The sequence below is a fragment of the Psammomys obesus genome, unplaced genomic scaffold, assembly GCF_907164565.1.
Source record: "Psammomys obesus unplaced genomic scaffold, mPsaObe1.curated_primary_1811, whole genome shotgun sequence".
Taxonomy (NCBI): domain Eukaryota; kingdom Metazoa; phylum Chordata; class Mammalia; order Rodentia; family Muridae; genus Psammomys; species Psammomys obesus.
In genome coordinates this window covers 52236073-52260398 of record NW_026587216.1, presented here as the reverse complement: position 1 = coordinate 52260398, position 24326 = coordinate 52236073, and the positions used below count along the sequence as shown (strand labels likewise).

The following is a 24326-nucleotide window of genomic DNA, read 5'->3' as shown; positions in this document are numbered from 1 at the left end:
ATATACACCACAGATTTATTAATAAGTGATTTTAAAATATAATAAAATAAAAATATATATTAATAATTAGGAGTCTATTAACATAATTTTGAGAATATTGAATCCAATAAAAGAAAACCATCTCAGAATGATTTGCTAGTAATCACTTCATATAACAAGATACTTCAGAAAAAAATTGGAATAGACTGCCTAATTTAGGAGCATAGTAAGAATGACGTCTTAGTCACTGTTCCATTGCTGTGAAACGATACCATGACCAAGGCAACTCTTATGATCAAAAAGATTTAACTCGGGGCTTGCTTCAGGTCTCAGAAGTTTAGCCTGTTTTCGTCATGGCAGGGTGCATGCATGATAGCATGCAGTGAGGCTCTAGAGCAGTGGGTGAGAACTACATGCTGATCTATAGACAGACAGAGAGACAGAGAGGCAGGCAGGCACATGGGGTGGGAGAGAGAGAGAGAGGGAGAGAAAAAGAGGGAGAAGGAGAGAGGCTGACTTTTGTCTTGGCATGGGCTTTTGAAGCATCAAAGCTCACCCCCAGTGACACACTTCCTCCAACAAAGCCATACCTCCCACCCTTTTAAATAATGCCACTCCCCCGTGACTGAATATTCAAATATACGATCCTTTGGGGCAGTTCTTATTCATACCACCACAAACATCCCATACTCCATTTCTCTAAATATTTCTGTTCTTTATCCAAAGTATCTGGTGTGTACCCAGTCTTCAAAGTAGCTGCAATAATCCAGAACCACAAACAAGTGTATAATGTCCAACGAGTAGACCGTTTTGTATATCTTAAGATAAAAGGTTATGTTAATTATAAACGTCTAGGTAGCTCCCTAACAATGTTGTTTCCCTCTTCTTGTCACAAAATGAACTTGTACATTTTTTTTCAGTTTGTTTCTTTAAAAGACTTAATATGAAGATAACATTATCATTCATAATTTATGTATCTACTTGTTTTTTTAATACATTTTAAACAATGTTATTTGTTACTCATTTTGAAACATTCAAACAACAGAGACTATGGTGCACGCCTGTAATCCCAGCACTCAGGGAGGCAGAGGCAGGTGAATCTCTGTGAGTTTGAGGCCAGCCTGGTCTACAAAGCGAGTCCAGGCTACACAGAGAAACCCTGTCTCAAAAAACGAAAAAACAAAAACCAAAACAAAAGCTACAAAAATCTATACATAGTATAAAAATCAGAAATAAGCCTCATTTACATTCACAGAGAGTTGCCTGCTAATGCCTACTGACTTCTGGGATTTAAGCCACATGTTATCATGACCTGACTAATAATTAATAATAATAATTATCTAGAACATTACTAATGTTCTTTGGGAGTAATGATTTATGTCTCCAATACCCAAGATGTACACATATTCAAGCAAGAATACATTCATTATTGGTCTCTTAGCTCAAGGAACAAAATATTATGTTTTGTTATTCCTTAAACAACAAAATTTTAGAACTATTTTCCTAGTATTGACATTATTACAAGTAATTTGGCAGTGGTTAGAATTGCATTCATGATCTTCCTCTGAGATTTTTTTTTCTCCTTTAAAACTATTATGGATTAAGATGATATAACAAAAGATGAGTATTTGACATATTAGCTACATTAGCAAAATGTAAAACAAAAGTAAAAATTTATCAACACACTTATCATCTAAGACAATAATTATATAACTCATGTTTGTATAGAAATAAGGGAACTTAGCACATCTGCTTACTGAGACACTGTGACAAATAAGTGCAGTAACAATTTTGGAATTTTGGTTTCTTTAAAAACATGGAAATATTGTAAGCATATGTTTTTGTTTTAATCCCAGGTGTGGGTTATGGGGCTGCTGTGGACTGTGCACAGCTGCTGACTGTGAGTTGTGTCATGCTGTAGCAGAAGCATGGTTTGCCACCTGCAGATAATTTTTGTGATTGTGTGATGTTTGGAATCCTGGGAACTTTTCAGAGGGCATACAAATTCTAGAGCCGTTTGGTGGTTGTTGGTCATTCAGGGAATGTGGTTATGGTTTGCTAGTAGCTGTGGTCAAAGAAGAAACAAAGGGAAAGAAGTTAGATTCATGGATTTTCCTATTTTTTCTCTTCCCTCTATTTTCTTTCATATCTAGTGATAGAAGATCAAACCAGGGGGATAAAGAGTGGGGAAGATAAAGAACCCACAAAGTAGCAAAGACTTGCTACAATGGCACCTCATTGTGGGGTTTCAAAATAAAGGATAAAAATGGGAAATTTGACTTGAAATGCCATAGAAGAAATGTCAAGAGATGAAGGAATAATTTTTTTTCAAGAGGCCCAGCTAATGCTGGGATATGACCTGCTTTGCTCCCAGAGTTAGAAGAGGGGTGGCCTGAAATCACAAGATCACCATCAGCTTTCCCAGTAGTCATACAGCATATGCCTGCTACAGGTGTGGGACATGGTTATGGTGAAGATTCGTCCTATAGAAATGACAGATCTAAGGTGGTGTACAGAAGTTATGATTTCACATGAGATGCACTCAGCTTATGTAAAAGAAATTTAAATAGCTGAGCTACTCAAAATAGAATTATTTCCCAAGACTGAAAGGGATTGGTAACAGCTATATTAGAGGCCAGTCTACAGGTACAATGGTTAACATGGTGGAGGGAAGAAGCTTGGAATATTGAAGAGTAAAATAGAGCAAGGGTGATGAATATAGTAAAAGATCAGTTGCTGGGTGAAGGGTGACATGCTGATATAAAAGAACAGATTCAATTTGATGACATTAGTATAGAACAATGTCACTCAGTGGCTTTAAGAGCTTGGGAAAAAGTTGAGAAGCCTAGGAAAACATTCATCTTTTTTTACAAAGATTACACAAGTCTCTGGAGAACCCTTAAATGATTTTTTCCAAAGATTAGTCTCAGCTGTGAACAAAGCTGCATTAGACCCTGACACAAGGCAGGCGTTTATAAAGACCTTGTCATACAAAAATGCAAATACCATTTAAATGTAAAAAAGTCATTAGACTATTAAAGGCCCAAGCAGCACCTATGGACAAATGGATTAGGGGTACCACCAATATTGGTTCTAGTGTGTACCATGCTGATATAATAGGTCAAGCTATAGCTGGAAGTTTCCAATATCAAAATGCCCGGTGCTTCAATTGCGGGAAATATGGTCATTTGCAAAGAGAATGTGACCAAACCAAAAGCCTCAGATCTCAAAATACTCAGTGTGTTTTATGTGAGAAATACAGTACTTTGTGCAGGAAAGTGAACAAGTGAACAAACAGCTAAAAAAAAAAAAAAAAAAAAAGCCTAGGCTACTAGGAGTGTGTGTATGGTGCAGCAAAGGCTGCCACTGTGCTCGAAAATGCAATCCAAAAGAGATATTCAAGGTAATTCCTTTCCTTCGGGAAATGGCCTTGGGGACTGGCTCAAGGTGCCACAGCAAAAATTTTGAGGAAAAATAAAACACCACGAGATAGAATCAATAGTGCTTTGCTAACTTTAAATTTCTGAATGTTAATGAGAAAGGAAAAACAGCATCCAAGAGACACTGGATTATAGAAAAAAATTGTGGAATTAAATCAACCTGTATACTATAAGAATGTGTTAACATCAGAATGGAAGCCAGAAAAAGTTCTGTGTTGAGAATAAGATTTACTTATATTTCCACAGGAAATGAAAAGATGTGGATACCATCAAAACAGATAAAGGTTAGAACTGAGCAGGAGCGGTCTCCTGAAAACCTTGGCCACTGACCGGAAAAGCGCTATTTTATTGAAAGTGTCTCTGTTTATAAATTCCCGCTGCATCCAGCATAATTAATGGCTGAGAACAGAAGGGGGAAAATGTAGTGACAATTTTGGAATTTTTGTTTCTTTAAAAGCACAGAACTATTATAAGAATATGTTTTCATTTTAATCCCAGGAGTGGGGATTCGGACTGCTTTGGACTGTCTGCAGCTGCTGGCTATGATTTGCCTCATGTTCTAGCAGAGCATGTTTTGCCAGGTGCAGATAATCTCTGTGACTGTGTGTCATTTGGAATTCTGGGAACTTCTCAGAAGTTGTAAATACTGGGGCTCCAATAGGAGGGGTTGTTTAGGGAGGTTGGTTGTGGTTTGCCAAGAGCTGTGGTCAAAGAAGAAACAAAAGGAAGTAAATTAGATTCAGATTTTCCTATGTGCTCTCTGCCCTCTGTTTTTCTTTCCCTCCTATCTAGTGGTCAATCCAGGGGGATAAAGGGTGGGAGAAAGCCCACACAGCAGGCAAATGCAGCTACAAACCAGTCTCTGAATGGAAATTCTCTTTAAAAAGGAAAAACATGAGCTGTTTTAGAGCTTGTTCTGCATCTAATGGTTTTTTAGCAATCGTTAGCTCAATATAATCCATCGATAAAGAGATATGCTTTGCAGTGGAACATTCTGAGCTCCTTCACTGCCTTGCTCATGCATAATAAGTACATGGCAGAGGAAAGTTCTCTTTCCTTCCAGAAGCTGTAAAGCTGAGATGAGAAGCCGATTAAACAACAGCAAGATTTTAATGCATGCTTTCTTAACTATTTTTATAAGCATATTTTCTCCTTTGCATTATTATGACATCAGTGACTTCTCTGTTCACAGAAAGGCTTCTGTGTTTAGTGCTTGGTCACAAAGCTCTTGAAGACATGTGAAGAAGGGGCTACCTGAGCAAAGAACCCAGAGAAGCCTGAGGAGAGATAGGTCAGGAGAGCGCTTTTGTTATGCTGGTGGCCTCACAAAGTGGCCAAGGTTAAGAGTCCTCCAGGATGGTAGCTCTAGAGATGGATCAAGCTTTCCAGAGCTCATGGGGGAAGTTAAGAGCCACAGATTAGGGATATTCCAAGGAGGGACAAAGCAGAGAAGAGGCTGTGGAAGGATATGTCATGTCTGGTACACTGCCCTGTCTATGAAGCTGTTCATAAAACAATTGTATTTTCCCATAAATTTTAATTTTATTCCAATGTATTATACACACACACACACACACACACACACACACACATATATATATATCAAGAAGAAAATATGTAGAAAAATAGTATTAATAAATAATAAAACTTTTTTCTGTGGTGATATATTCTTAATCCATTTTGAGTTACCGTTAAATGTTACATTAATTTAATTAAACTATGTAGGAGGTCATACTTAGGTTTTTTTTTTTTTTAATTTTTTTGAGAACTAATCTGCTGTGTTGACCTACGAACAATTAGTGTCTCTCTAGCAGGGAACTGAATTCGTTTTGTGATTTTTTTCCATCACACTTACTGTTTAAAATGTATCAGATTAGATATAGCCTCTAATGGTGAATTGTTCTAACCTCTAAAATTGTCTAAAATTCTCCATTTTCTGGATTATTAAAAGTATTTTTAAAATGTAGGATTTAAAAAAAAAACAAGATTTTTTTTCTACCCATCTGTAATAGGTACTCTTTTAACATTTCAAATCTTAAGTGTATTTGATGTTATGTCATAGAGCTTATAACCCACATTCTGAGGGGGGACTGTAGCAATAATTGGTTGCTAAGCAAGTCTCTCAGCTAATTAAACAATGTGCCTAGAATTATTCTGACCGTCTGTGCTGCTTACCCGATGGAGCAAAAATGACACTCACTTCCGTTTTGTCAGCGCTTATACTAGAAACAAGTGAAAGAATATCCTATTTATAAAAAATAAAAAGAAAAGAACTACAAGGTAAAATTGTGTGGAATGAATGTTTAAAACAACCCAATATTCTGTAATAATGGAATACCTAAACAAATGATATATTAATTATTTCAAAGTCATACCAATTGCAGGTTTCCTTATAATATAATAAGGGCTGTATTTTAGTCAGATTACAAATGTTTTATTATATAATCTAGAAGTACAGTTTAACACATCCCTCTCATAAGCATTTTTAACCTGTTACTGCTGCTGTTCAAATTAAAAATTAAGACAGAAGGAAGCCTATTTGGCTTATCCAAATTTTAATTAATTTTGCCACCTGGGTTTGTACAAAATTCGAGGTAGACTCTTCTAATAAGAGTGAAATGAAATCGTGGACCAGGTCCCAGACTGTTCAGATAGTTTATTTTTCTGCTTAGAGTTCTATCACTGATTGGAAACAAAGGCAAGGGTGGGCAGCCAGGGCGGATGGGAAGTGGGGACAGCCAAGGAGCCTCAGGCCGACCAGCACAGCTGCAGTTTTAGCTAAGCCTGAGGCTGCTGTGACAAGCCAGTGTTCATTTCCATCTCATTTTCATCTTCTCTGTGTGTTGCATTTTTGATGAGCTTTCAGAACCCTCCTTGAGTAGGAAAATATCTTTCTGTATATGCTTGCCCAACAGATACTCGGTTTAAACTTGACTTCGCTGATCATGTTTGTAAGGAAACTTAATTTTCTGAGCATAGTATCTGTGGTTTGGATCACTGTAGTGGTAGATTTTATAGTTTATGAAATCTTAATTGTTCCCTATGACTATTTGACAGCCATTAATGAGTCTCAGACATTTTGTACTTTCTATCCTTGAGTCTCTAATAATGTAAAACACCTGAAAGTTTAGAGACATCAGGAGCATATGAAAGGAGCCTGATGAGGAGTGAGAGGATGCTAGACATCAGCATCCACATTCTAAGGCCCCTCCTTGGTATTCTGAAGTGTCAGGATCATGAGCTCCTAGAAGGTCCTGTGCATTTGGCTCATTTTTATTTTCTTTCTTATACTTTCTAATCCAGCTGGAATGCTTACGGAGTCTCCTGAAAGCTTCTAAGCCTGACTCTGAGGACCCAGCTGGAGAATGCCTTCCGAACACTGCCTCAGGTACGCACAGAAGGAGAATGCTTTTACTCAGGATAGTGAGGCTTAGACACGGCATCACTGAGAACAAAAGCAGGAACTGAACACAACTTGACTGAATAAACAAAGCTGTCATAATTTTTGTGGTTTGGGTATTTGGAACAAGGATGAACTTCTAAGACCTCTTGATCAAAGCTAGAAAAGCTTCATGATTCTCTGAATGATGCGTTTCTTGTTTGGGATGGTAATCCTTTGAGCAAAAGACAAATAACTATAAATGTTCATGATGAAAATGTTCAGAAAACTAATATTGAATATTGTCTTCTTTAATACGATCAGTTTGGGGAGGATTCAAAAATTCCTGATAATATCTTTTTTAATATTTATTTATGTAATAAATATTTGTTGAGCCAAACACTCAACTTGATGTAAAGTACCAGCTATGAATAATATAAAATTCGATTTATCCCTTCATGGATTGAGTACTCTATGGAAGAACCAGTTGTTAAACGAATAGCTATACCTCCAGCAATGCAAATACCATTGTGGAAAAGTTTCTGATGGAAAAGTCCAGTGTAAATACAGGAAAGAAGTATTCCTGAAATCCAAAGGATGGCCTGAGCTGAGAGAAGCTCTCAGGCAGGAGGGAGCTAGCTTCCCATTCCACAGTCTGAGAGGCAGCCAGGGAGAAAGCGTATGGCATTCATTCTGTCTGGAGGCAAGTCAGTGTCATCCAGATTCATGGCCCCTGGACCCTTTTTGAGGAAGCAGTCAGAATGTCTTCCGAAGAAAGATTAAGAAAGGTAGTAAAGGTGGGGGTTGTCTGTTGAACGTGGAGAACTAGGTGCCTCTGCTAAACAAAGCTTTTTCTGAAGCTGTTAGAGATGCTCAGCTCCAAAATAAGTTCAGAACTGGTGGAATTGCCAGAGCAGGTGTAAGGCCTCTGAATGGCTCTTGTGAGTTTGTCACACTCAGTGATCCTCAGTGGGGAGTTAGCGTATGTTGGTCAGGGACCAGCAGTGTTTCTTATCATCAGGGATAGGGTACAGTTGATTTTAGCTACAAATTGTGCTAAACCTCTGACAGTGCATAAGGCAGGTCTGCCGAGCGACAAACAACCTGTCTCAGGATACGGTGAATACCAAGGCCAGGAAGCCACCTTAGATCTGGGGCCCAGCCGGGAGAGTTAATGCTGTGAACTCTTAGGCTGTTGATAGGAACTACCTGAGGACTACAGTATTTGTACAGCACCACCTCAGACAAATAATTTTCTCCTTGTTACCACAATCGGTGTCTGTTCTCAAAGTGGTTTCTTCCCTTAAGTCTACCACTTGTATTAATCAGTTAACCGTCGTAAAGCCAAGTCCTTCACTGTGTGCTCACCTTCCTCCCCGCTCTGACCCAGAGCCCTGTCTCCTCTTCTCTCCCTCTTTCATTCTGCCATTTGGAGCTGTGGCAATGAGACCGTAAATTCTGCTGTGTCTCCCTTCTCAGCATAGACTCTTTATGGAAGGTCTGCCCAGATGCATGGATCCTCAGCTGCCTTTTTCCAGGGAGACTTCCTTCCACACAGCCACATGATACCACCACAGACACAGCCTGGACCTTGTTGTCCTCAGTAGTCGCTTAACTCTTGAAGTCACCCTCATTTCCTAGCTTGAAGGTTTACCTATTTCACTAGGGCTATTATTTGACTTCATTGCTATATCTCCTCTACTAATCTAGCTAATTCACATTTCCACCAACTGTCTATTTCCTTTTCCTTAGCCATACCTCTTCTCTATTTTTTTCTTATTATTTTACTTTTTACTGAAATAGGTGTTTTTTTTTCCATACAATATATTTTGACTATGATTTCTCCTCCCCCAACTCCTCAGAGATTCTCACTACCTCTCATTGGAAAACAGGTATCAAAATAATAATAATAATAATAATAATAATAATAATAATAAAACAAATAAGGACAGAACAAACAAAAATAGAAGAAAAAGAGCCAAAGAAACATGTATATATGCAGACACACAAATGTTTATACACACAGGAAAAACACATAAAAACACACACACAAAAAACTAGAAGCCATAATATATACAAAAATTAATTCTATTACAGGGTCTTTTAACAACCTGTCCATGTAAATAAATACTATTAACGTATAAGAACATTTTTACCGTGTTGAGTAGTGTGTGAACATTAAAATAGAAATCCACAGAACTTTAAATGTGAAATGTAAAATGTAAAACTGTAGTGTTGTTTTAAAATTCATATCTTAAAAGTTTTCTGAATTCAGTTAACTGAATGTATGAAAATAAGACCCCTGGGGTTTCTGTGATCAGAGTGTTCACTGTGTGCACTCAAAGCAGCCATTTGCACTAAGGCAGAGGCTCAGAAGGAGCACAGCAGACACTCTTCGACGCGTATTCTGCATTCGATATATTGTGATCAGTCCCAGAGTGAAAGTTACAGGCTCAAAATCATGATCAATCCCGCTCCCTGAGCCCTCATGAATGGATTCCCCACCATTAGGTGATTTGACATGTCTGATGCTCATTCCCTGGCACTGCTGAAAATCAGTCTCTGCTGGCGGAGTCTGGGCTGAGTCTGGGCTCCTCCAGTGGTCCAGGGACCCGAGTCAGCCCTGGGAGACGCAGGAGTGGTGCTCACCCTGGCAGCTTGATTGGAGTCACCTGGCACCCTTATGAGCTTATGGACTGGGAAATGGAATCATAATAGGAAGTGTGATAAAGTAGATGCATTTTATAACAACGAACAAAGAAACAGCTCTGATTAATTGTAGTGATGCATTTTATGTAAATCAGTGTGTCCCAAATCATAATCTAAACATGTGCTCTACATAAAAGTATTAGCAGGATACATTGAGTTCGTTTTTCATATCATGTTTGGCAGCTCGTGTTGTTTCACACTGACAGCGCACTTCAGTTTGTAGTAGCTGGTTTAGAGCCTGTAGCAGTCATGTGTGGCTTGGGCTCTTTTTTTGTCAGTGCAGCTCTTGGGTCCCCAGGGAAAAAGGTACTTGTGTCGCACAGGGTGCCAGGGTACTTTCTGTAGTAGCTGTGAATTTTGAGGGGTACCGTTTTTTTAATAGAATTTTCCCAAGCTTAAGAAGATTCTCAGCATCTACCTCAACCCCCCACTGGGTGGAGCCTTTCAGAGGACTCTATAGGAGGCTCCCTTTCTTTTTTTTTTTTTAATTTTATTTTTTTCTTATCAGTTACATTTTATTAACTCTGTATCCCAGCCGTGTCCCGATCCCTCATTCCCTCCCAGTCCCTCCCTCCCTCATCTCATCCCTGCCCCTTGCCAAGTCCACTGATAGGGGGAACCTCCTCCCCATTCATCTGATCCTGTTTTATCAGGTATCTTCAGGACTGGCTGCAAAGCTCTCCTCTGTGGCCTAACAGGACTGCTCCTCCCTTGGGGGGTGGGGAGGCCAAAGAGCCAGTCATTGAGTTCCTGTTAGAAATAGTCCTTGTTCCCCTCACTATGGGAAACCAATTGGTTACTGAGCTACCACAGGCTACATCTGAGCAGAGGTTCTAGGTTACATTCATACATGGTCCTTGGTTGCATGTCAGTCTCAGAAAAGACCCTGTGCCCAGATATGTTTGGTCCTTGTGGAGAGGCTCCCTTTCTATTCCCTCTCTTCCACCGCTTCTGGTGTCCATCTTCTGAATGAGGATTAAGCCTCTTCCCTAGGGTCTTCCTTGTTGTTTAGCTTCTTTAGGTCTGTAGATTTTAGTATGTCTATGCTATATTATATAATATATATATATATATATATATATATATATATATACCATATATATTATAAGCACATATATACTAATATTTGCTTATAAGTGAGTATATACCATGTATGTCTTTCTGTTTTTGGATTACCTCACTCAGGATGATCTTTTTAGGCAGCTCAGTCTCCATGTGAGTCGCCAAATAAGGGGAGCAAGGGATGCCTCTGTCATGAACTCTGTTGCCTGCTCTTTGATCACTTCCCCCTAGCGATGCAGCCTTGCCAGGTCACAGAGGAAGAAGATCCAGGCAGTCCTGATGAGACTTGATAAGCCCAGGGCAGATGGCAGAGGAGGAGAACTCCCCCTTTCAGTGGACTAGGGGAAGAGGGAGGGAGGGTGGTGATGAGAGGGGTTGTGGGAGGGGACTTCAGTCGGGATATACAGTGAATAAATTGTAAAAATAAATTAAATATAAAAAAGAAGAGTCTCAAATGTGTATGCCACTTGAGAGATGTAGATCCTTCATTACATATCTCCCTAGCAATTTGGAAATCATTTGAAATAGTTTTTCTCTTGTTTGTTTATTTCCTGGTAGTGGCACTGCTCTGACCTGGGAGACGAGTTTGTTAATTTCCCATTTGTTCTAAGGGCTGAGGCAGCTAGTGGCAGGGGCATGTCTGCTTCCCACCTTAATTTTAGCGTGGTAGCCTGTAGCCTTGGCTTCGTGTTGTTCCCTGAGTGTGACAGTTAGCCAGGTAAATGGAGTTCTTCTGACTGTCCTGTGGACAGGTGTGCTGCCACATTTAAGGGGTGAGGCCTCTTGCAGCTTTATATCTGAGAGATGAATTGGAACTGCTTTGAGAATACAATAATCACTTGTTGGTATTTGTTGATCACCGGGCCTTTATTTCTTGCCAAATGTCAAGAGTATTTATTTCTGCTTTTAAAGAACGCATAACATATTGGTTTTAAAGCATTTGGGCTCTTCTGCCAAGTGTTGTCTTAAATAAAGCGTGTGGTGTTCTTTAAGACTGACCTCTAGCTGAGCCAGTATGTCTGCTAAGCCGGAGTATCACTATTGTTCCAAGGCTCAGCTCCTCAGACTTCGCCAGACTGCAGTTCACAGTTGCTCTCTCCCTGCCAAGATTTATTCTCGCTCAACAGATATCCAAGTGAAAGTACTGATTCAGGCTTAGTAATGGTAGAGATCATGGGCTAGGTCTGGAAGTAAGGGAACATCTTAAGGCAATTACTTCAATATATTCTTGTTCTACAAACGAAATTTTGAAATAAATTTATGGTGACATAAAAGAGGAGAAAGGAAATTATGAAGGTTTCAAATGCAGCTTCTAAAATTACAATACTAAAAATCCATTTTCTATTTTAAAACTTTAGTCCTCGTACATAGGAAGCCAGTTTTGAAGCTTGATTGCATGGTTTTATGATTATTGCATGCTACTGTGTTTTCTTATATTACTCGAAAGGGTTACTCTTGAGACTAATTATGTAGGGCATAAATATAAAATTGATAAGAGCTTTTGAAATTTCTTCATCTTGGGCATATGTTTCGGAGACCTTTCTTTTTATTAAGTAATCAATCAATTAATTAATTATTTCAATTCACCATATTTCTCAGGTGTAGTTCCCCCTTGTCTCCTCCCAGCCCCACCCTCCCTCCCTCATCTCCTCCCATGCCCCTCTCCTAGTCCCTGATAGGGGAGGATCACCTCCCCTTCCATCTGACCCTAGCCTATGAGGTCTCATCAAGGCTGGCTCCATCCTCCTCCTCTGTGGCTGGCAAGGCTGCAGCCCCCACCATGGAGAAGTGATCAAAAAGCCTGGGTTCATGTCAGAGACAGCTCCTGCTCCACTTACGTGGTAACCTACTTGGAGACTGAGCTGCTATGGGCTTCCTCTGTGCAGGGGTCTATGTTCTCTCCATGCATGGTCCTTGGTTGGAGTATGGGTCTCCGCAGGCCCTCCTGGGCTTGGGTTTTTTGGCTCTGTTGGTCTTGGAAACCTTTCTTACAAAGTACCATTTTCTTTTTTTAATCAGGAAAAGGAATTATATCATTGTGTTCTTAACATTAGGTTTTTGGTGTTTTTTTTTTTTAAGTTCATGATCAAGAATTTTGGTATTCTTATCTACAAAACATATATAGCAGTAGTACCTTCTCTTAGGGTTACTAGGAAGATTAAATTTTTAGTTGTGATTAGTAATTATAACCCTTGCAGGATAGTTTGAATTTTTCGACATTTGTCATATGGTGTGTAATTTCCAAAGCTCCATAAGATGCTGTGGTTTCACTGCTTTGGACTAGGGATGGTCGTGCACAGCTCTTTTGTTCCAACATTTGCTCCGGTTTCTTGTGTTTATCGGGCCAAACGTATTTGAAGGACACACAGTCTAAAGCTAGAGAAGGACAGAGTTGAGAGGGAGCCATCGATTAGGAAGTGTCCCTGTTCTCTCTCTCTCATGCAGGCACGCATGAATGCACACACACACGCACATGTACACAAAGAATTTATGCTCAACTCACAAGTACATAAAGCTAGTTTTGCAAAGTACACACTGAAGAAATAGGGGCTCAGAAGCAGGCTCACGGGTTCACAGACACAGGTAAACATTCACACAGTTAAACTCAAGAAACAGGATCTAGTAAGAGAGAGAAGCCCCAGGACAGGGCAAAGAAAACAATCAGAGAAAAGGAAAACAAACAGGCAAAAAGCGTAGAGGGCAAACTTGAGAACGGAGGAGTCCACTCACAGTGTAGCAGAATTCAAGGGGCCTCCCCACAGCGAGAGGGTGCGAAAGCTCCTGGGAAGCAGAGCTGGTGGAAGGAGTAAACAGAGCTTCGTTTGTTTTCCTTTGTAGTATTCAAGAGATGCTGACGGGCCAGAGGCTGTGCCACTCGGAATCCCACAATGACACTGTCCTCGCGGCACTGAATCAGCAAAGAAGTGATGGTATCCTCTGCGATGTGACCCTGATTGCGGAGGAACAGAAATTCCATGCTCACAAGGCCGTCCTAGCAGCCTGCAGTGACTATTTCCGGGTAAGTGAAGGTGGATGTGTTTGTCTTCGGACGTCAATGCACGGAGGACAGCAGTGTGCCCTTAATTTTCCTAGGTCCTGAGCCAGGTACACGGCGGTCTGCAGATCTGTAAGTGTTAGAAACCTGTGGTCCTTACTGGACAGCATTGGGTCTGGCGCCCTGTTGGCTCGCTCGCTGGACTGGGCAGGGTGCCTGCGATGGGAAGCAGACGTTTGCATCTGACTGTGCATTTGGCTGGCATTTGGCAAGCACTCCGTGGTGTGGCAGTGACATAGGAAGATAGGGCTCTTCTTTGCTCGAAGATGGAGTTTGACCTCCAGCTGTGAGTGATGTGCGCTGATACGAGTTGGAAGGATGAGGTCTTTTATGTTCGTGCTTCCTCTGTCTTCACGTGAACAGCTTGTACAGATGTATTCACATGCTGTGAAAGGTTGTCGTTTTAATATATGAGGAAACCAAATCTCAAAAATTAAGTACTTAGGATTCAGAATGTAAATAAATAATAAGCATGGTTCTTAACTTGCTTACCTGGAAATAAGATTCGTGTCTGACTTCTGTTTTTTAGTTTGAGAAACTTTTTTGGGGGCTGGTTGAAATGCAGCCACGCAAGTGTGAGTACTGGATGGAGTTCAGATGGCTGAGAAACCTTGCATAAATGAAACAAAGTAGAAGAGTGGTTGATGGAGATTCCTAACTTCAGCCTCAGGCCTCCACACACATGTACCCATATACATGCCACACAGTGAGAGCGATGGAGAGAGGATATTATTATTGTGTGTGCATGTGTCTACATTGTGTGTGCGTGGCATGTGTGGGTGCACGTGCCAAGGGTGCATGTGGAGGTCAGAAGACAGCGTGGTTCTCTCTCCCATTCAGCTTTATCTGGGTTCTGGAGATTAATCTGGCTTGCAAGGCTTGTACAGCAAGGTCCTTTACCTGGTGAGCCATTTTGCAGTCTCCTCTTCCTCCTCTTCTCTTTTAAATTGGCATGTATTCACTGTTTGTGTATTCATGAAGAAAGTTTCTTTCAGATATATCATGTTTTCACCATATGAATCCCTTCCTGTCCCTTCCCCTTAGTACTCATTTATCCCTCCTTCTGTCCTGTCTTCCTTCTATTGTCCTATCATGTGTATGGTTTTATGTCTCTATAAAGGATTCTAGGATCTACATATAAGAGAAAACAGAGTATTTGTTGTTCTGTATCTGGCTTGTTTTGCTTAATATGATAATCTCCAGTTTGGTTATTCATTTTCTAGAAAATTAGATAATTTCATTCTTCCTTATGGCTGAATAAGACTCCATTGTGTATACACACTGTATTTTCTTTGTTTATCTGCCCATTGAGAGACTTTGAGGCTGAATCTCTGAGTTGGCTGTTGTGACTGTTGCTACAGTAAGATTGTATGTGCAGGCATTGCTGCGGTATGTTAGAGTCCTTTGGTATGTATCCAGAAGTTGTATAGCTGATTCATATCCTATTTCTGGATTGCTGAGGAGCACCAGGCTAGTTGCCACAGCAGCTGGCCTAGTTTGCTTCCCCATCAGCACTATGTAAGGGCCCCCTTCTTCCTCATTATCCCCAGAATTTCATTTTGTTTTTGTCTTGTTTGTTTTTGTTTTTGACAGAATCTCTCTATATAGCTCTAGCTGTCCTAGAACTTGCTATGTAGACTAGGCTGGCCTTGAACTCACAGAAATCCTTCTGCCTCTGGCTCTCAAGTGCTGGCATTAAAGGCATTCCCCACTAAACTATGCCTTTATTTGATTTCTTAATGACTGGAATGAGATGGAATCGCAAAGTGATTTTAAATTGCATGAACAATTTTATGTTTATTGGCCTTTTTGTAATTCCTTTTTTGACACTGATTTATTCATTTCATTAGCCCATATATCAATTGATTGTTGTTATATTTAGCTTTTTGACTTTCATATATATTCTAGATATTAAATATTCTGTCTAATATATAGCTAACAAAGAGTTTCTCTCATTCTGTAGGCTTTTTCACTGAACTTTTTCATTTGCTATGTAGAAGCTTTTTAACTGCATGCAATCTTATTTGTAAATTCTTGGTAATTTTCTGAGCAATCGGTGTCCTTTTCAGAAATACATTGCCTGTGTGCCACAGAGTGCTTCTTCTGTTCTCTTCCAACAGTTTCAAACTTTCAGGTCTTTGAGTCTTTTTGAGCTGACTTTTGCATAGCGTGAAAGATAGGTATGCAGCTTTATTCTTCCATAAAAGGATATCCAGCTTTCTGAGAATCATTCACCAGAGACTGTGTTCTCCAGTGTATATTTAGGCGCTGTTGTCAAAAGTCAGGCAACTGTAGCTATGCTCACGAATGGGAACTTATGCATGTAGTCAACTTGACAGACTCTATAATTACCTGGGAGATGGCTCTCTGTATTTACCTATGGGGGAAACCCACCTTAATTGTGAGAAGGACCATTTCCTGGGTGTGAGACCCTGCCTTACATGGAGACAGCAAGGTGAGCACTAGAGCGGCTTTCAATGCTCTTTCCTGTGGACGGTGACCAGCTGCTTCAAGCTCTGCCCTGACCTTCCAACCAGGGTACACTGGACCTTAAATTGTGAGCTAAAATAAGCTCTTTCCCTTGAGTTTCTTTCATGAGAGTACTAAATAGGAAAGGAAGCTAAGTCCTCTGTTCTATCCTACTGATCTACACCGTTGTTTTTTTTTTTTTAGTAGTGCTATGCTAGTTTGTCACAAGAGTGAGTTAGTATGACTTTAAATAGGTGTTCTAAACCCTCTGTACTTCTAGTAATCTTCTTTTTGCTCAGGATTGTGGGATGTCTAGAGTAATTTTTGCTCTCTGTGACCTTCAGCATGTTTTATCTATTTCTGTGAAAAATGTCATTGGCATTTTAATGGCAATTTTATTGAATCTGTAGGTCACTTTTGATAATACAGATAATACAGCTATTTTGTTAGATTAATTCTGCTAATCCCTGATCATTGGCAATATTTCCATCTTATTCAATTTCTTTCTTCGGTGCTTAATTTTTTTTTCATTGTAGGGAATCTCTCAGTTCCTTGGTTGGGTTTATTTCTAGGTTATTCATTTATTTAATTTCTGAAGCACTTGTAAGTTGAGTTGCTTTCCTGATTTCAGCAGAATGTTGGTTATTGACATAGAGAAAAGCTACTGATTTGTATAACCTGTCCATTTTTTAGATGAATTTATCAGTTCTAAGAATTTTCTGGCAGAGCTTTGGGTCCCTTCTTCATAGAAAGTTATTGTCTACAAAATAGGGGTAACTTCACTACTGTCTTTCCATTTATACCCTTCTATTTCCTTCCCTATTTATTTTATTTATTCCTCCAAAATTTCAAGCACTGCATGGAGGAAAAGTGTGAAAAGAGTGAACACCATTGTCCCATTCCTGATTTCAGTCTAAACACATTGACTTCTTTAACTCTGTTTAGTGTAATGTTGGTTATAGATGGCTTTAATATATATATAATGTTTATTATGTTAAGAGATGTTTATTATATTGCTAGACTTTTTAAAGATTTCATCGCTGAGATATTTATCAAGTGACTTTATCAAAGGCCTTTTCTATATTTATTAAGATGTGATTTCTTTCCTCAAGTCAATTTATATGATGTGTACTCATGGATTTTCATATGTTAAACTATCCTTGCATGTAATGAAGTCTACTAATCATGATGAATGATGTCTTTGATAGGGAGTTGAATTTAATTTATAAATATTTTGTTGAGAATTTGTGCATTTATTTTCATTGGAGAGGCTGACTTATAATTTCCTTTGTGTGTGTGTGTGTGGCCTTTTCCAGTTCAGGTGTAGGTATAAAACTAGGATGAAAAAGAAGTTTGACATATTAATTCCTTTCTGTTTTGTGGACTAGTTTGAGAAGCTTTGGTAGACTTCAGCTGGGCATTCTTCTGGGCTTGGAGTTTTTAATTGGAAGACATTTATTAGTTCTTTAGTCTTTGTGCTGGTTAGTTTTTGTCAACTTGACACCAACCAAAGTCATCTGGGGAAAGGGTTCCTCAACTGAGAAAGCTTCTCCTTCAGAATGGCCTGTAGGCGTGTCTTAGGGGCATTTTCTTGGTTAATGATTGATATGATTGATGTGGGAGGGCCCACTCCACTGTGGGGAGTGGTAACCCCTGGGATGCATAAGCCAGCTGAGCAAGCCACAGTGAGAGCTCCTCTGTAGTTCCTGCTTCATGTCCCTGCCTTTGCCTCTGTGGCTGTGAGGAGACACCCCGACCATGACAGCTCTTATAAAGAAAACATTTAGCTGAGAGGCATGGCAGCACACAGGCAGCATGGTGGTGGGAGCTGAGAGCTCTACATCATCACCTACAGGCAGCAGAAGTGAAGGTCACACCAGGCCTAGCCTTAGCATCCAACACCTAAACGCCCACCCCCACAGTGACACAGCTCCTCCCACAAGGCCACACCTCCTAGTACCACTCCCTGTGAGCCTATGGGGCAAATTTTTTCAAACCAATGCAGCATTCCTCAGTGATAACTTGAAAGCCAAATAATTTCTTTCATCCCCCAAGTTAGTTTTGGTCAGTGGTTTATCCCTGCAGTAGAAAGTTAACTAGGGCAATCCTGTTTATTCCAGATCCACTTACATTATTACATCTTGGCATAAATTTGGTAGATCATATGTGTCTAGAAACTTTCTCATTTCCTTTAGCTTTTACAATTCATTAGAATATAACTTTCATAGTATGCCCTAATAGTCTTTTGATTTACTAATACCTAGTAATGTCTCCCTTGTTGCCTCTAATTTCATTAATTTGGGTCTTTTAGTTGTGTTAGTTTAGGTAGGGATTTGTCAGTTGTTTGTCTATTCAAAGAACTGACATTTGTTTTGTTGATATTTTAAAGTAAGTTTATTTTTATTAATGTGTATGTCTGTGTGTGTGTGAGAGAGTATGCTCACGTACCTGTGGGTCCTGGCAGAGGCAAGAGGAATATGTCAGATCTCCTGAAGCCTGAGTTGCAAGTGGCTGTGAGCTGCCTGATAAGAGTGCTGGGAACCAGTTCTCTGCTAGCAGAGCCTATATTCTGAACCACTGACCCAGCTTTTCAGTCCCAGCATTGGTTCTTTGCTTGCTTTCTTTCTTCCTTTCTTTCTTCCTTCCTTCCTTCCTTCCTTCCTTCCTTCCTTCCTTCCTTCCTTCCTTCCTTCTTTCTTTCTTTCTTTTTTCTTTTTTCTTTTTTCTTTCATTAATTTCAACATTCATCTTCATTATTACTTTTGCTCACTGATTTGGGGTTTAGCTTCTTCTTAGACGGTCATGGCCTATCATTGAGTAATGTACTGTAGTTCTCTCTCTCTTAACGAAAGCACCTATAGTTATAAACTTCTCCCTCAGAGCTGCTGAAATTGTACCCATAGGTTCTGAAGTGCTGCATTCTTGTTTTCGTTTTACTCCTCAAGAACAGACCCAGGAATCTATTCTGCTCTGGAGACTTTCCTGTTTTGCTTTGCTGCTGAAGCTAGTGCTTCCCCACACTCTTAGCTTAGGGTGGCTGCCTTCCCGCTAAACCCAGAGATGTCATGGTGTTAATTCATTGTTAGTGACTGTCTTAGTCACAGTTCTATTGTGATGAAGAGACTCTGTGACCATGATAACTCTTATAAAAGAAAGCACTTAATTGAGGACTTACTACAGAGGTTTAGTCCATGATTATCGTGGCAGGGAGCATGGTGGCAGCCATGGCAGGCCTGTTGTATTGGAGCACCGGCTGGGAGCTACGCCTGATCTAGGGGGGAAAGGGGAGGGGGAAGGAGGCCATGGGTTTCTGAAACTTCAAATCCCAACCCAGTGCTACACCTCCTTCAGCAGGGCCACACTTCCTAGTCTCCTCAAATAGTGTCATTCTTAGTTGACTAAGCATCCACATATATGAGCCCATAGGGCCATTTTTATTTACACCACCACAATGACCAAGTAATATTTTTGAAATATAACATTAGTATGTACTGATCTCTCATTGGCCAAGAAAAATCCAATGATTACTCCCAGAATCAGTGTAAGTGGGCATTTTTGCCTCACAGTAGTCTGAATCTTAATAAACAGGAATACAAATTTAACTATGATTTTAAAAAATCCTTTTCTAGAAACAGTCTTCCCCAGGGATGAGCATATCAATTGGTCAATACCAAATGGTAAACTCTGAAAACGTATAAACACTTATAAAAAATAAAAAATATTATAGACTATATCATAATACAGCAAGGTGTATTATTAATATATGTGTACATACATTGTTAGGCCCAGCAAGAGCCTAAATATAAGAAGGTATGAAGAGAACTCAGAAAACTAATCATCCATCGATGCAAAAACGCAAGAGGTTCCTCTTGACCATTGCGCAATGGGGTCACCCCTGTTTGGTCAGCTAGGAGTGGCACCAGGAGACAAAGACCTTAGGTTTTTAAAAGACACAAGACGGGAATCTCCTGGGGTTGCCTTCTTGGTAATTCATGATTGGATGAGGTATTTAACTTTTAAAATAATTGGTTAGTTCTGGTCACCCTTAGGTCCAGTCAGCCCTGTCGTAAATATCTGATCTTCAAGTCAGTTTGGAATTTCCTGCCATCCACAGTTAAAAATGGGAGAGTGATTAACTCATCCCATGTCTGTTCTGAGGAGTGGGGGTTACAGGCTTTGGATCAAAGGTCAGGAGAAGGATTTGGGCCATTTGGCCCAGTTTCCAAACAAAGCCCATCTCACCGGCGCCAGCCGGTGATTTTTTCTCCATTTAGTAGAGATCTCTGCTTGTTCTCTTCCTTATCTCTGCCCTCACAGATGGCTAATGTCAGGAACTTTTACATTCCTCGGCTCTCTGGAGAAGCACTAAGAGGCTTTAATTAACATGGGCCTAAAACTTGCAAATATAAGTTATAAGGCAATAGGTTACAAAGTTAGTCTGATTCTTTCAACATATACATGTATTTGAAATGGAACAAGGAGGACATATGGGAGGGTTTGAAGGGAGGAAAAGAAAGAGAGAAAGGTTATAATGTAAAAAGCTCTTTCTCAAAAATCTTTAAATAATGTATCAGCCAGCAGAGGTCTCCGGGCCAGCTCATGATTGGTTTAGATAGTTCTGATAATACTCTGGTTTTCCCATATGAGAGAGGGCATCAGTTGCATCCAGCTGCCAGCTAACAGTGACAGAGTCTCTGAGAGCAGGCTGGGGAGATGGCCCAGTGGTTAAAGTGCCTACCACGTTGTCTGCCTGTCTGTCTGCCTCCCTGTGTAAAAGCCAGGGAGACCATGGGCACCTGTGAGCCTAGGACAGGGGAGGCAGAGACAAGGAATCCCTGGCCAGCACCACCCCTAGTAAGAGAAATGCTTTCCTCTATGTGTAGGTAAACCTGCCTTTTGCTCTAGGCTATGATAGCAACTTTACTTCCAAGGCTGCTTGCTATATAAGCTTCCCCGAAAGGAGAATTTAGGTAAAGAATGGTCTTTGTCTCAGTCAACTTTTTGTGGACTTGACAGAAGCTACATTCATCTGAGAAGATGAACTTCAAGAAAATGCCTTCCTCAGATGGCGTGTACACAAGTCTACAGGCCGTCTGATGGATGGTTGATGTGGAAGGACTCACTCTGCCTGGGGATGTGCCACCTCTGGGCAGATGGTCCTGGGTGGAGTATGGGAGCAGACTGCGCAAGCCATGGGGTGCAAACCAGGAAGCAGTGACCCTTCATGCCTCTGCGTCCGCTCCTGCCTTGAGCTCCTGCGCTGGCTTCTCTCAGTGAAGGACTAAATTAAACTTTCTACCCCCAAATTGGATTTGGTCTGGGTTTTTAATTTTTTGTTTTGTTTTGTTTTTCATATCAATAAAAGACAAAATAGAACATTGTTTCATTCTGAGTATGTACAGAAATTTAAGAGACTCATAAAAAAAAAAACTGCCTTCCACAACCCCCTATGTAAATTAGAATTGTTTGCTCTTGTATCTAATGTTTTACATTGAAATGCCTAGATACAGTGGCCCACTGACCTTGGTAAATTCTGTTTCTCTTGCAAAAATTTAATGTCTCATACTTTGTAGATGCTCAGTAAATAAGTTGTTAAATTAATGAAGAAATGTTTCCTAATTTTCATAGAAATTCATGTGTAATCCAATTATAAATATCTTAAATACTAAATGTAGTATTATACTAAATATGTATAAATTATGCATGCATCTTTCCTTCTGTTAGAAGTCTATGAAGTTAAGTATACACGTTGGTATAAACTAGACTTTTATGCCCTAAAGTGTGGCGTTTAGCACATGATTCCTAAGCTACAGTGCTTCTTGTTTGGGCTCAGAAAAAATTTGAGACTGCGGAAGTCAGCCAGCACACACTGTGCTGTAAACAGTTTATTGCTTGATATCGGCCTGAGAGTTAACACTAGATTTTCTTGCTTATAGCATGAATAATGAATGACCAGTTGAGCACAAAGTGCTTTGACTTTCTGTGATCAGTAACATTTTAAAAGGAAATAGAAAAAGGATTATTGAGTCAAGAAATGACTTAAAAAAAAACCTGAAAATTAGGTTAAATTCCAGTGGTGTAGTCACAACATGGCATTTGTCAACTGTATAACTAAATTAGAGCAGAAATTCTTCTAGAGGAAAGTAAAGCAGCAATGGAAGATGAAATGGAGGCGCTAAGGAGCCTGTCTGAGTTCTGCAGGCCTATCTTCCATGTACTTTTCAAGTAGAAGGTTCTATATCAGTTAATAGTTGCTGGGTTCTCTCTCTTCACCCACTGTGCTGTGTGTAAACATGGCAGGCCATCTTCTGTGTGTTTTTTCATCAGTCAGCTGATCAAGAACAGGCCTCAGGATGGCTCAGTGCAGGTTCGCCCACGTTTTGATAGTTCAGAAAAGCTTGGTTTTTATCATTTTCCATCTTTGCATCTTCTAAACCCCTTTCCTTTTTAGGAAACTTTCTATCTTCTCCTGCTAAGCTCTGGACTGGGCTGTGCAGAGAATAGTCACGTCCTGCTCAGATGAGAGGGCCAGACTTCACACACTCCCGCAGCCCTCCCACTCTCATCTTCACTGCTTCTGTACCACTGTTCTCCATCTCAGGGCTTTGCACTTCTCAGTGCTGGACCTTTACCCCTCAGTGTACCCCTCTACTGAGGTTTGTAACAGTCAGCGTGGCTGATGTCTCTCACGAACCTCTATGCTGACTCTACTCTGCCACATTCCTAAATTCATTTTAAATTTATCTTGTCTCCTTCAAGGAACTGAAGATTTTGTACCTTGATCAGTAGCTTCTTAGGGGGGTACTGTGACCTGCCAATGTAGTGAAGTCCATAGAGGTACTGTTGAATGAAATTGAGTTGGGAAATACTGAATTAGAGGTAAGAAGAGAGGTTAGTCAGAGGCCTTGTGATTATATGGTTGGTGTATGTGTGTGTGTGTGTGTGCTTGTGTGTGTGTGTGTGTCTATGCATCTGTGTGCAGTTTTGTAATCCTATTACCTAGTCATTATTAGAATAAATGGCACAGCCAATTATTAAATGAGAATATATTACATAATTAGAATTTTTCAATTCAATGAACATTTTTTGTAAGCCTATTATTTTTCTGGACACTGAATTCAGTCTGGTGGAAGACACAGACTATGACATAATCAATACCAGGGTTTAGGGGTTTAGATTTGCCTTTGTTTTTATCCCTTTTCCTCTGGGTGATCCCTGTCAGTTGCAGCGATAACAAAGGGGCTGCTGTGGGGAAGCATTTACTGTGATACACACACGTTTTAAAGGTGCTAGGTGGAGCAACGTGTTCCACTTCCCAAAGTCGTCTGCAAGGTGGACATAAAGAAAAAGGGCCCAAACTTCAATAATGCCCATGAGGGGCCCAAAGAGTGTCTGGGATGACGGCAACCTAGGCTCAGGGAGGGGCAGATGTTGAGATAAAAATCTTTTCAAAGTGTGATTAGGTAGATGGGAAATTGCCAGACTTACTGATGGGGGAGGAAAGGTGAAACTTCAGAGGAAGGCTTAGGCTTGATGCTTGAGTATCTGGATAAGTAGGAATAAGGGTTGTTCATTCTGTTCATATGCCTAAGGTATGGAGGAAGCTGGGAAAAGAACAGCCACAAGAATTTTTAAGGAAGTCATGCCACTGAAGGAGCAATAGAGAAAGGCTTTTGTATAAAGGTGTTTAAGTCTTCTGAAAAGGGTAGAGCCAAGGTTATATTCTCTTCTGGGATGTTTTTTAAATTTTTTAAAATTATTTACTACATACATGTGTTCTGCCTGCACACCAGAAGAGGGAACTGATGGTTGCAAGCCGCCATGTGGTTGGTGGGAATTGAACTCAGGACCTCTAGAGGCTCAAGAAGCACTCTTAACCTCCGTGCCATCTCGCCATTCCTCAGAGATGTTTTCATCCCCAGAGCCCACTGTGGTCCCAAGGACATCATAGAACCTCCATCTTCATTTTCCCTATTGTGAGCTTACTGGAAGTTTCTTTCTATGTCGAGCCTCACTAATACCCTCCTAAGAACTTCCTTCCGCTCAGATATATATCATGAATCTACATATGCGCATAGATTTACATATACAATGTTATATGCATGTATGCCTATAGACATAGCTCTGTTTAATATATTAATTTGTCTTACCTCCTAAGACAGTGTCCTTTACAGACTTGATGCTGATAGTACTGCTTACCAAAAGGGGGATGTTGGAGGGCCCTAGCCTCTGA

General features: G+C 40.2%; 1 protein-coding gene across 3 annotated transcripts in view; it reads left to right on the top strand.

Annotated features, from left to right (window-relative positions):
• Window positions 1–24326, top strand: part of Klhl32 (kelch like family member 32) — a 226414-nt gene that overhangs the window by 32645 nt on the left and 169443 nt on the right. For all 3 annotated transcript variants that reach the window (XR_008719679.1, XM_055603480.1, XM_055603478.1), the window contains exons 2-3: window positions 6723–6807; window positions 13408–13588. Coding sequence is in view for 2 of the 3 variants with exons in the window: in XM_055603480.1 (XP_055459455.1) it covers window positions 6785–6807; window positions 13408–13588 (204 nt within the window). In the remaining variant the exon portion in view is untranslated. The remainder of the gene's footprint in view (window positions 1–6722; window positions 6808–13407; window positions 13589–24326) is intronic.